The 14,246-nt window shown below is 39.9% G+C and overlaps 1 protein-coding gene across 1 annotated transcript in view; it reads left to right on the top strand.

The window, feature by feature from the left end:
* Positions 1-654: 654 nt before the first annotated feature.
* Positions 655-14,246, top strand: part of LOC124099504 (zinc finger protein 345) — a 38,797-nt gene continuing 25,205 nt past the window's right edge. The window contains exon 1 of the mRNA XM_046454648.1: positions 655-985. Coding sequence (XP_046310604.1) covers positions 983-985 — 3 coding nt within the window. The 5' untranslated portion in view covers positions 655-982. The remainder of the gene's footprint in view (positions 986-14,246) is intronic.

Here is a 14,246-nt window from a genome sequence, read left to right as displayed (position 1 = left end):
GTTACATAGCAGTTACTTCCCCCCCACACACATATTTTTAGCACAGACAGGTTTCACAGGTTTTTTTTTTTTTAAACATAATAACTTTTGTACAGCAAGCTTTCTTGAGACAGAATCTGTTACAACATTTGTCTGCAAAACTGGCATTTACACGAAAGATGAAGCTTCAAACCACAGGTCTCTGCAGGAAAAAAAAAATCCTATTCACATTCTTTTGGGGCTACATTAATGATAATAATCTGGATAATATTCTGAATATATTGGTTTATAGCATTACAATCAATTCCCCCTCTCTTTTTAAATTTTTAAAGTGAATATTAGAAAATTTTAAGTTATCCTTGTGCTTCACATATGGTTTTCATTGGACATTGCTGTTTTAGGGGATTACTTCCCAGTTCATTCTATCTACTCAAACAACGAGAGAGAGAAGAAAAGTTAAATGAAATTGCACAGTAATTGTAAATATATTATTTCCACTCGTGAATACTATGCAGACATATAATTCTTAAGTTGAAATCACCTTGTATGCGAGGTTCATCGCACATGTCCGCTGGCGCTGCTACATCACTCTTCTATAAGGAAACTTTGCCTAGGATTAGCTGTAGCCTGAGGCCCTCTTATACAATTCGCAGACCTCAGGAGGAAAAGTAAAAGCTGTCACCAGGAACCTGTCATTCTGGCCTCACTGATTCCTGGGTTGGATGTCGTCTACTGTCACTCAGAAAGAAGGCTCTCTGGGCTCAGCCTGCGGGGCGGGTCTGCAGCCCGGTGCAGCGGAGAGCACTTGGGGAGAACCGTCCAATCCCGACTCAGCCAGCGAGGACAAGGGCGGCTTCCGTGATCTGGCCGGGCCCTTTCCTTCTGAGCCGCCCTTCTCGCTATCTGGCTCTAGGCTTCTGTCGCCAGCCCTGGGGTCCCAGGTGGCTTTGCCCTGCAGGTGCTGAAGATTCCTGGCGGCCGCCTGACTCCCGAGCGCCAGGAAATGGTGAGTGTGGCGGGGCCTCTTGAGCCCGGGGAGGGAGGTCGTTGGAACCGCGGGACTGGCTACGGTGGGGCCAGGAGCTGCTGGGGACTCCGGGGTCCGCGGCCTGAGCCCTCCTCCTGGCAGTGTCCCCTCAGGCCCCTGGCCAGCCAGGTGGGGAGCGTGTCGGCAGCGGAGCTCCTGCCCAGCCTGCTGCACCCCCTCGGCTGGCCTAGAGCGCCAGCAGCCCGGTCTTCTCAGGTGGGTGGTGATTGACAGGTGGGCGGCTGTCGGAGAATTCTCTCCACGTGGGATTTTCCTGCAGGAGAGGAGCAGTGGCTCTGGGCTTCGCTGCCGCCGTCCTCCTAAGCTAGCTGGCTTTCTTGCTTTTTCTCCCTCCTCCCCAACCTTCCTTCCGCAGGGTGCTTTACCAGGAGCCCCATCCCTGGTTCTGATGTAGGGCGGAGGGGGCGGCACCTGAGGAATTCGCGGGCAGCAGGTTTACTTAAGTTGCAGCCGTCCAGAGGGAGCAATGCGGGGACCCTGGTAGGGAACTTCTCTGAGATTTATAGTCAGTGCGTGGTTACAGGGCAGCTACTTTTTTTTCCCCATAATTTTAGGATATAGAGAGGTTTCACAGGTTATTATTTTACCAAGGAAAACAAAAATAATAACATGTACAGCAAGCTTTCTTGAAGCAGAGTGTGTGACATCTGTCTGCACACCTGTGTTCTACTTGAAAGAGCAAGCTCAAACCACAGAGAGCGCTCTGGAAGAAAAAAAAAATGCTAACATTCTTTGTAACAATCTTGCAGACAAGAAGAGAAGCTTCATTTTGCTAGTGGTTCTTTTGGGGGCTACATGAGTACTTTTTATTTTTTATTTTGAGACAGGGTGTAGCTAAGTTGCTGAGACTGGCCTAGATATGGTCGGATTTATACAGACCTTTCTATTGAATTTAAGAGTACGATTTTCAGCCAGGCTCACCTGTACTCCCAGTGGCTCAGGAGGATAAGGCAGGAAGATCAGGAGTTAAAAGCCAGCCTCAGAAACTTAGTGAGGCCCTCAGCAACTCTGTGAGACCTTATTAATAAATAAAATACAAAAAAAAAAAGGCAGGGGATAAGCGCCCTTGGGTTTAAACCCCAGCACCAAAACAAAAAAACAAAAAAACACACAATTATATGGATTCATTTATGGATTTTTTATTCTGTGATTCCATGATCATTATGATATTATTATATTTTCATGATATACACTATCTAGTAATGATAGCTCCTTCTTTTGCTCTTATAATTAAAAGGTTTCTTGGCTAAATGATATATTTAACTGTATGGATAACTTTTAGAAATTTACTCTTTGGTTCCTTATTCCATTACAAATAAAGCATGCTGAATTTTTTTTATTAGTGCATTATAGTTATACATAATGTTGGGGTTTATTTGACATAATCATACAAGCATGAATGTAATTTGCTCCATTTTAGTGGTTCTTCCCCTTTTTCCTCACCTCCCACCTCCCCATTCTCCCTCCTCTCCTGGTCTTCTTCTATTTATTTATAGTTTTAAACTGCTGGTTTATAGATAAACATAATGGTGAAATTCACTGTGATATATTCATGTGTGTACAGAGCAGTTTTGATGGGATAATAAATATTATAGATAAGGGTGGGGGAAATGGTCATTCTTTTAATGATGATTTTTGTCATTGGTAAATGGGGTGTATAATTGAGTCTTTTATGTACTTGTGTATATTTTAGTTTCTCATAAATCCCACATATTTCTTTTAAGAAACATGTTCACATGTGAAATACAACATTCATGTGAATCTGTATGAAACTTTGGTAGTGCCAGGCTTGGTGGCCCTGAGTCTGTTACAACAATCTGTAATCCCAGTGGCTCAGGAGTCTGAGGCAGGAACATCCTGAGTTCCACCCAACCTCAGCAACTTATCAAGGTCCTAAGCAAGTCAGTAAGATCCTGTGTCTAAATAAAATTCAAAAAAGGGCTGGGGATATGGCTCAGGGGTTAAGTGGCCCTGAGTTGAACCCCTGGTACAAAAAAAAAAAAAAAAAGTCTTACATGGTGTAAACTTGTGTGTGTCCGTCCTTACCTGGTCAAAATGACTTTCCCCCATGTAGACTTTATGTCACTGGGTTCTCATTATCCCCTCTGATATTTTCCTGATCCCATGTTTCAGAACTGCTTGATGCGAGGATCCCACAGCTGGCCTAAGTTCTCTTGGAGTGTCTCATGAACATCAGTACCTGGGTCTTAACCTATTAGAAAGCTGTCTGAATTTAGGGGTGTAGTCTCTCAAGAGTAGCTGAGTGTCCTGCAGGTGGGAGGAATCTCCTGGTGCACCCTTTATCCAAAAGACACTTTTTCCCTTACCTTGGCTACTGTGTATACTGCCAAGTGAAGATGAGTATGAAGTCTTTTATTAACAGAGGGATTCCAGTTTCTTTGGCTGTGTACCCAGTATTATTATCAGTGTATCATATAGTAGTTCTATATTTAGTTTTTAAACAGCTTTCATGCTATTTATAAAAAAAATCTGTACCAAATTTATATTCTAGAAACAGTGTAAAAGGGGTTCTTTCTTCCATTTCCATACGATCAGAGACCTCATTTGCTTAGGCTGCAGGAGGTCTTACAGTTGACTGGAGCACTAAATTCTGATGCAAGCTTGCTAGAATTCAGGCTGCCCAGTAGCCACTGGAAGAAGGAGCTGTGAACCTCTTCTAGAAATAAAGAGAATAAGCAGAGATGTGTAGGTGGGCATGGTGGTGCATGCCTGTATTCCCATCACCTGGGGAGGCCAAGGCAGGAGGATTGCAACAGTTCAAAGCCAGCCTCAGCCACTTAGCAAGGCCCTAAGCAGCTGAACATGACCTTGTCCCCAAATAAAAAATAATAAAAGGGCCAGGGATGTGATTCAGTTGTAAACTTCCTGAGGGTTCAATCCCTGGTACAAAATAACAACCACAACACACAAGCAAAACAAGGATCTGTGCTTTTTAACCATTTTTCTTCACTCCTGGTGAGGTCTGTAGCCCACTTAAGGGTTGCACACCAATGTGAAGCCCCTCCTCTGTGATCTGGGGAGATACACACATGCTCAATTGCCATTTCTCCCAGGGTTTGGGGGTTTTGGATGCAGTTCATTGAATGAAATGAGTTAAAGTTGGGACACTCAAATTTTGCATGCTCAAATTTCTTTTCTTTTTTTTAAAAAAATATTTTATTTTTTTAGTTATAGTTGGACACAACACCTTTATTTTATTTATTTATTTTTATGTGGTGCTGAGGATCGAACCCAGGGCCTCGCACGTGCTAGGTGAGTGCTCTACCGCTGAGCCACAACCCCAGCCCCTCAAATTTCTTAAAGAAAGAATTGGCAGGCCTGGTTCCTACTGAGTAGCTGTGTGGTGGGTGGGTGGGCTCAGGAAGTGCTGTACTCCCACTTGGGCTTCCTGTGGTGGACTGTGTTTCCCTGTTAACTCTGGTGCTGGCTACAAAGAAGCTCAGCTGTTAGCAACAGCAATTTGCAGAATTTGCTGGCAAATCTTTTCTAGGAATAAACTGGGACCCCTGGAGATTTAACTCTTCCTACTTGTCCCAGGGAAGAAGCCCAGGGATTATGCACAGCCATAGAAAACCATTAGTTTGTCCTCTGGTCTTGATACTGGTGTATTTCTAGTCCCTTCCTCTCTGTGCACCAGATAAATTCAGGTCCAACTACAGGCAATTTAGTTAAATATGCTTTATTTTTGACCCCAATCATCTCTACTCAAGGTGACACTAGATTTGGAGTATTCTGTCCGAATTATAGGCTCATTGCTTAAGGCATGAGTTATGCCCAAGTGTACCTCAACTTTTCCTACTCATCTGATGATGAGTAGTTTTCTCAGTTGTTCATTGTATATACATCTCTCAACTCATTTAGGAGTCTGTTTAAGAGGGACTCAAAACAGAAGCAGATGTTTGGTGTCTCATGAAGGGAGAGTCAGCAGCCCCCTAGTCTGCTCTGTTTGGAATATTATCCTGCTTAACCTCTGCTTCTTGGGGAGTACTGGACTACAACTCAGGGCCACACCCTTGCTGCACACACTCTACCAGTAGTCTGTGCCTCCAGTTCTAACATCTACCTTTAGGTTGCGTTGTGTCGTTCATTCACATTAAATACGTTTCTTGATATGGTTGGATGTGTAGATTCTTCTGTTGCACTTAACAATACAAATGATTTTTATATACATATGAATGTACCTGTGGAATTTTCTGTATTGTGATTCTGGGGTCTTTATTTTTGTAATAGTATAGTTCACTCATATACATTAGTGTCAGGAAATGATAGCTGCTACTTTTGCATGATAAAATTTTGATGGGATATTATTCTAGATTAACTTGGGGAAATGATCACCTTGATAATGAAGAGTTTTGTCATCTATACATGGGATGTGTAATTGAGTCTTTTATGTTCTTCTGTGTATTTTATGTTCTCCTAAAGTTTACACATTTCTTTTTAAAACATGCTTTGTGTTAAATGCAACATTTGTGTGACACTTATTGAAAACTGACATGTAGTATACTATTTTAATAATTGTATGTACTATGACATAAATGTGTCTGGCTCCTAGAAACCATTATTTCCCACATTTGTTGTTCCTCTTCCTGAGTGTGCAGGCTCCTTAGGCACACCCCTGGGCCTCAGGTCTTTGGGCAATATAGCTGTGTCCTTCTATGTCATTAGGGTTCACATCTGCTGCCATTTCTAGGAGCCTCTGTTTCTGGTGGAGGAGTATCATGTATCTTTAGTGGCAAAATAGTTTCCACAGATAGATAATGACAACTTAAACTTCATCTTTACTTCATGAGCATTCATTTACTCCATATAGTCATCAATATTATTTAATTTTCTGTGTATTACGTGTTTTTTTATTTTACATTTCTCTAATTTCTAAAGAGGTTGAGTCTTCTATGATTATTGAACACTTAGATGTGTCCTTTAAAAAGTGATTTTTCAAGGCTCTTGCTTGCTTTTCTCTTGGGGTCTCTCTCTAAACGTTTCATTGTGTATTTGATTATATGTGAGAAGATGAGTTTCTTGACTTTGTGACTTCTCCTTGCACTTTTTATTGGTATCATTTGATAAATAGAGTTTTTTATTGGTATTGTATAATTTATAAATTTAAAAAATGTTGTGTAACTTTGCAGAGAAATAGTTCTCTTTTATATTTGTTGTTATTTTCCTTCTTCTTTTGTGATACTGGGGATTGAAGTCAGGGGTCCTATCACTGAGTTGCATCCTCAGCCCTTTGAAAAATATTATTTTGCCTCAGGATGTTGCTGAGTTGTTGCGGCTGGCCTCACAATTGTGATCCTCCTGCCTTAGCCTCCAGAGCAACTGATATTGCAGGTGTGCACCACTATATGCACCCTAGTCCACCCTTTCTTACACTGACTTTCCAATGCTTTATATTTTCTTTTGAGTTCAGAATTTATTGCATCTGAAAATCAGTTCTTATGTGATATGGGTGAAGGGTACAATAGCATTTTTATTTTCACAAAGATGTCCCATTATTTCTGCATTTTTTTTTGGGGGGGGGGAAATGCCATTTTTTATTCCCTTATCATTGTCTAATAGCAAGGGATGTATGAAGGGTTTTATTTTTAGTTCCACAGCCTAATTATTTCTTTAACTACATGGTCTACACTGAACACTGTAACTTTGTAATATACATGTGTGGAATAATGGTGTTTTGGTTAAGGATAGACTTTATGTACATTGGTGGTAGCATATAGCCTATGCACATAGTAGTTCATACAATTTAGGGCTCCTCAGCACTCTCTATGATGATGAAATCATCTTACAATACATCTTCCAGAATATATTCTCATCATTAATTGAAACATGTTGTATATGTACATATATATAGAATTATATAATATATAGTTAATGCAATGTTTATTTGTCAAATTTACCAGAGTTCTTTCAATTTCAATTGTCTTCTCAAGGAACAACCTTTGACATTAGTGATCCCCTGTGTTGTGTGTGTGTGTGTGTGTTTCCATATTTTCAAATTTTGCTTTTTTGGTTAGCATTTTCTTTGTTTTTATTTTTATAAATTTTGTTTTTTCCAAATTACTGAGTGCGATTACTTGCTGATACATTCTTCATCTTTTTATAGTTAACTGGTTAAAGACTCTATATTTTCTTTTTAGCCTCAGCTTTAGATGCATTCCATTTTTTTTACAGTCTTATGCAAGTTTGATGGACATATGTTAACTTGTATACATCAAAGGTTTATGCTTTTACGTTTAAACATATGTACATGTACACATCCATGAAACCAGGTTTTCAATCAACAAAATTATCATATTCACTATTAAAAGTGTCCTCTAGTGCCCATTTAAATCCCTCCTTTATGCTCTTACCCCAAATTTTATGTAATAAATTAGGTCTTATTGAGCAAGAAGAGGGAAAACTTCAAAATGATAAAGATCCTTGAATTACCATAGAGGGAGCACTTCCTGTCTCTACTGCCTCCAACAAGACACAGAGCATTGATGATCCCCAACAACTCTCCCTGCCCTCTTCCTCTTACCACCCTCCATTCTACCCAGTGGCTAATGCTGCTTTCCTTTTTCATATAGTTCTAGGGAAGTATTTGTTAAAGGCAAAGCAAGCAAACGGTAAAAGAGAAGTGTGACTCCCTCTTTACTGGTTCATAGAAACAGGGGAGGAGAAAGGGGCAACAGTGGGCTGGGCTGCAGCACTGACCCCAGCCCAGCCGAGTGCTCTCTGATAGGAGGCAAGTGAGGTTAATCCTAGGATGAAGGAGAGGCTGGGCAGGACGTGAGACTATGGCTGCTAGGAGAGGTTGGCAGACTGCAAGCTGTAGGAGTGGGGAAAGGAGCAAGGGGCGGGGGTCAACTGGGGACCAGATGGAGGCTCAGATGCAGCAGGCCGGAAGGTGTAACTGTGGCAGAGGGAGGGGGAGTGCCAGCACCTGGGGAGGTGGAGTTGAGAAGGCTGGTATGAACACAGAGACATGGGATCATGGGCTGTGATGAAGGGAGACTAGGTATTTCAAAGTGTGAGGAAGAGGATTCAAAATCCATGCTGAGCTCCCTGAGTTTGAAGAACAGGGTCCCTGAGGTTTCATTGTAGGATCATAGAAGATATGAGTATAAACATTGCAGTGGATATATTGTTTAAAAAATGCTTCTGGTTAGGACTTGGTCAAAAGTGAAATAATTAGAATGCTGGAAGTTTAAGTTGGCAGAAAGATTATGAATTGCTCATCTATCACCCAGCTGTTCATTGTTTGTAGAAGAGAAGTTTTCAGTGTAATAGAATCTACTGAAGATTCCCAAATTTCTTTAGTGAGTGACAGGTTTAGAGAAAATGAACATATTTTTGTCTTATTTATCATCAAATTTAATATAAAATAGGACCATGAATTTATTTTCATGCTCCTGATTACTTCTTTTCAGTTGGATAAAATCAGGCCAAGAGCATACTTTCATAATTTATTATTCTAAATTTTCTTTTGTTGTATAAATTTATGTTATTTAATAACATGTTTAGCATTATATACAAAGAGAAAAATAAGTGATATAGGTAACATTTTAACATATGCATCAGAAAGTATGTTGTGTATTCACAATGGTGTATTAGTATCCATCCATAGACAAAGGTGGGATCCTGTCATGTCCAGCAAAATAGATGGAACTGAATAATGTAATGCTAAGTGACAAAAGACAAACCCAGAAAGAGATATCACTTGCTGTCTATTAGACATGGCAGATGGAATAAAACTGATGTAAAAGTAGAGTTTTCACTCTGTCTGAGAATGGTTCTGGGGCATCAAGAGTGGAAGAAGGGTTGTTGGACATGATCAGTACATGTGCATGCTTATATGAAAATATCACATCAAATCTTATTAATACATACAGTGGATGTGTGTTAAGAAAATTCATCATTTCCCATAATTACTTCATTCTGTAATAGGAAAATCTAAACTTTTACTATCTTTGGAATATCTAGTATATTGGACACTATTATTAAGGATTGTTCTGTAGTAACCACACATTCTCTGTGCATTCAAAATTTCCCCCAGATTCCACACATAGAGTATGCAAAATATTTCTCTCTGTGTCTGGATCATTTCACTTACCATGATGTTCTCCAGCTTCATCTATGTTATTTTAAATGGCAGCATAATCTTTCCTTTTGTTAGTGGGGTTTGAACCTAGGGTTTCCTTGCCCCTGAGATGTATCCACAGTCTTTTTGTTGTTATTGTTGTTGTAGTTACTGGGGATAGAAATCAACTTCTGAGCCACATCCCCAGCCCTATTTTGTATTTTATCTATAGACAGGTTCTCACTGAGTTGTTTAGCACCTCACTTTTGCTGAGCTTCGCTTTGAACTCATGATCCTCATGCCTCAGCCTCCTAAGTTGCTAGGATTACAGGTGGGTGCCACTGTACCTGGCCCCAGTCAATTTTAATTTTTACTTTTAAGATAGCACTTGGCTAAATTCATGAGGCTTAACTTGAACTTTTACCACTGCTTCCACCTATAGAATCCTTCTCTATAAAAGTTAAAAAATAAGTCAGGTGTGGTGGCACAAGCCTGTAACCCAAGGTACTCAACAGGCTGAGGAAGGAGGATCACAAATTTGAAGCCATTCTCAGCATCATAGTGAGACTCTCTGCATCTTTAAAAGACCCTGCCTTAAAATGATCTTAAAAAACTAAAAATTGTATATATGTATGCATGATACCCTGGAGAATACAGGAATATTCTGGTATAGGTTTTGTAAGGAGGTCATGGATTGGGGCATTAGGATTGTCTTCCCCCAACACTAGTTTTAGTTCTTTGGAGATGCATTGTTGGTCAGCCACTTAGCTTCTCATATTGAAAAGGAAGGCAGAGTTTCTCCTTGTTCTTGGGTTTTCAGAGTTGGGAAAGGAGATAAAACAATTCTAAGGAAGTCAAAAGATTATCCCAGAGAATTTTCCAGGTGCTCAGACAGGAGGGCCCAGCACAGTGCCTCATGGTGGGAAGATCATTCAATACTTAGGTAAGCAGAATAATTGTGGAAGAATTTCCCATTTGATAGGATGACTTGACCCTGAGCCAGACACATTTTAGTTCCAGGCAGCAGTGCCTATCTCTGGGTTTTTCAAGGCTCAGCTTTAAATATCTGTTGTTGCTTGACTGCGGAGTATCCAGCTATCCACAGGCCATTGTCCATGAACTAGCTTTTATTAGTGAAGAGGCCCAGTCTGGCTCAATGATAGGCTCCTGAAGCAAATCCCACTTGTTGAAGAGTCCCCAAGCTCTCTGAGCAGTCATACTGTGTTGGCCCATGACCTTCTGCTGGCACAGATTGCTTGACTTAAAGTGGGCATTGTTCTCTTGAGGCTGACATTTGGAGTGTTTAATAGGATGGCCTGGAGTCTTTCTACCCTCCCAGCAGCCCGCGGATACACATCTTTCTGTTTGAGCAACATGAGGACTCAACACACAAGAGTAGTGGGTTTTCTTAGAGTGGGTTTCTCAACCTCTTGAAGTAAATCGCAGGTGGCCATCATGCCACGAAAGCAGAGGACAGTTCTTTTACTGTGTTCAAGTTGTTTTCACAGATAGGATACTGGTTGCAGTGTCACCAGTGTCCATAGGAGAACTCTAAAGGCTGTATTTTCTTTCTTGTTCATATATAGTCTTTTTGTAAAAAATTATTCTAACTAGTTATACATGACAGCAGAATGTGTTTTGATTCATTGTACATAAGTGGAGCACAAATTTTCATTTCTCTGGTTGTACATGAGTCACTCCATATGTGCAGTTATACATGTACCTAGGTTAATGATGTCCATCTCATTCTGCCATCTTTCCTATCCCCATGCCCACTCTCCTCATCTCCCTTCCATTTGTACAGTTTCTCCATTCTTCCCCCCTACACCCCCATATGGATCAGCATCCACTTATCAGAAAGAACATTTGGTATTTGGGTTTTTGGGATTGGCTTACTTCTCTTAGCATGATAGTTTTCAGTCCATCCATTTTACCTGCACATGCCATAATTTTATCTCTTAATGCTGAGTAATATTCCATTGTACATATAATACTACAGATTATTTACCTGCTTGTCTATTGAAGGACATCTAGGTTGGCTCCACAGTTTAGATATTGTGAATTGAGCTGCTATGAACATTGATGTGACTGCCTCACTATAGTATGCTTATTTTAAATTCTTTGTGTATAGACTGAGGAGTGGGATAGCTGAATCAAGTGGTGGTTTCATTCCAAGTTTTCTAAGGAATCTCCACACTACTTTCCATACTGGGTACACCAATTTGCAGTGCCACCAGCAATGTATGAGGGTACCTTTTTTCCCACATCCTCACCAACATTTATTATAATGGCATAATGTATAATGCCATTCTGACTGGAGGAATGAAATAAAATCTTATAGTAGTTTTGATTTGCATTTTTCTAATTACTAGAGAAGTTGAACATTTTTAAAAATATATTTGTTGATCAAGTATATATCTTCTTCTGAGAAGTGGTCTGTTCAGATCTATAGTCCATTCATTGATTGGGATATATATATAGATAGATAGATATATAGATATATAATGTTTATAATTTATATATGTGTGTGTGTGTTAAGGTTTTTGAGTTCTTTTAATAGCCTGCAAATTAGTGCTATATCTGATGTCCTTGTAGTAAAGATTTTTCTCCCACTCTGTGGGCTCTTTCTTCATGTTATTGTTTCATTTGCTAAGAAGAAGATTTTTAGTTTGAATCTATCTCATTTATTAATTATACATTTCTTGTGCTTTAGGAGTCTGGTTAAGAAGTCAGGAATTAATATGAGTTGGTGAAGATTTGAGCCTACTTTTTCTTCTATTAGGTGCAGGGACTCTGGTCTAATTTTTAGGTTCTTGATCCACTTTGAGTTGAGTTTTGTGCATGGTAAGAGATAGTGTTTTAATTTCATTTTGCTACATAAAATACTTGGGAATCAATCTAACAAAAGAGATGAAAGACCTATACAATGAAAACTACAGAACACTAAAGAAAGACATTAAAAAAGACCTTAGAAGATGGAAAGATCTTCCATGTTTGTTTTTTTTTTTTTTAGAATTTTAATGTTTATTTATTTTAGTTCTCGGCGGACACAACATCTTTGTTTGTATGTGGTGCTGAGGATCGAACCTGGGCCGCATGCATGCGAGGCGAGCGCACTACTGCTTGAGCCACATCCCCAGCCCTCTTCCATGTTTTTGGATAGGAAGAATTAATATTGTCAAAATGGTCATACCATCAAATGCATTATACAGATTTAATGCAATTCTGATTAGAATCCCAACAACATTCCTCATAGAAATAGAAAAGGCAATCATGAAATTTATTTGGAAAAATAAGGGACCCAGAATAGCCAAAGCAAGAAGAGTGAGCAGGAGGCATCACCATACCAGACCTTGAACTGTACTAAGAGTTACAGTAACAAAACGTTAAAGTATTGTCATCAAGATAGATACGTAGAACAATAGGACAGAAAACACAATGGCAAACTCAGACAAATACAGTTATCTCATACTAGACAAAGGTGCCCAAAACATACATTGGTGAAAATATGGTGCTGGGAAATTCATATATAGTCTTAATGCCTTTGTGAGTCAGGCAGGCCTAGGGTAAAGGCTGTCATGAGGCTTTGCTTTAACCTCTCAAAAGTTGCTTGAAAATATGGTGTAGAAGTCAAATATTTGATTTCTATTCTTTTTAGGGCTTAATGCGAATATGTATCTATTACTAAAATTAGGAACCCAAATATGGCAGAGCCATAACAATCTCTGGCACAATATAACTGTCTCTGATCCTGACGTCTTAATATAGCCTACTTTCAATGTGACATATAAACTCAAGTTCATTGGATAACCTGACTTTTTTACAAATTGGGATTTTGGTGGATGCCTCATTTTCACATGAAGAGGGCGGTTTAGAACAGCAGAAGTATTTCAGAGGTGCTGTTCTTGATTGCAGATGGCTCTAAGCAGGTCATTCACATGTTGTGGGACGTTACAGGTTAAATCACAAGGTGAGTCTTGAAACAAGACATGAGACATTATTCACCAGCAGGCCAGAAGGGCAGCAAGCAAGTGACCCCTGTAAACTTAGAACTCTTGCATAAGGCAGGGTGCATCCTTACAGCAAAAATGTGCAAGCCATGAGTAAGTCAAAACCATAGCAACATAAGAAGTTGGTTAAAATGACAAGTAGAGTCAGGGTACATTGCCAAAAAGATAAGGTGGGGGGAACCAAAAAAGAAAACAATTTTACATTGTACAAGAATAACAGAAACATTTCCCCAAGCTGTGTGGTTCTAAGCAGGCTGTGTTAAGCAGAATCAGGATTGCAGAGAGTTTTGTCACAGGAGAATAATTTTGTACATAAAATGGAATTTCAGGCTAACAGAAAGTTTGGTCAAGCCACATATAACCTGGACCAAGGCATTTCCCCCTTTTCTAGAAACAATTAAATGTTTGATTCACTTTCCAGGTGAGGTATGGGGTTGTGATGGCCATTCCTATACATTAACTTTACTGAAGAAATGCACTGTTTAATGAACTTAAAAGGGCATTTTAAAATGCAGGTGCCTAATGTATAATCCTATAAACATCAGGGCTATGGGTTCAACCAGGTCAGTGAGAAGGGTAGTTAGCCAGGCATTCTAGTTAAACTGTCTCTGGAATATAGACTCATTTTGTTCTCATTCTCAATTTCATCTTGAATATTTTACCTTGGCTAGGGAGCTTTGAGGATACCACACTTATTCATATAAAAACAGCAGGCCTCTTTCAGGGCTGCACAGAGTCCCCCTTGGGACATGAACAGAGGTCTAAACCTCACCTGTTTTTGAAGAATCACTTCAGTCAGAGATTGAACCTGGTCATAAAGGTGGTTAATAGCTTGTTCTAAATGATCTAGGTCTTCCTTACTTCTTGAGTCAGGACAGAAAGGCATAGTTCACCTTCTATTAAGGCCACAATTCCCACCACAGTTGATCCTGCCACAGCTCACCCTAAGAGGGCTGGAATAAGAATGCAGACTGCTCTTTTGACCTAGAAAACATCTCTAGTTAAAAGGAGGTGAGTGCCTTCTGGCCCACTGTAGGCATAAACCTGGGGCAATACCTGTCCCATAATGCAGATAATTGGCTGGGGAGATGTAGTGGGCCAGTCTGAGGTCACAAGCAAACTATGC

This window comes from Marmota monax, unplaced genomic scaffold, assembly GCF_021218885.2.
Source record: "Marmota monax isolate L192 unplaced genomic scaffold, Marmota_monax_Labrador192_F-V1.1 WCK01_AAM20220418_F8-fsc00596, whole genome shotgun sequence".
In the NCBI taxonomy this organism is placed as follows: domain Eukaryota; kingdom Metazoa; phylum Chordata; class Mammalia; order Rodentia; family Sciuridae; genus Marmota; species Marmota monax.
The sequence above is the reverse complement of the archived record's forward strand: the minus strand, read 5'-3'. Positions and strand labels throughout refer to the sequence as shown.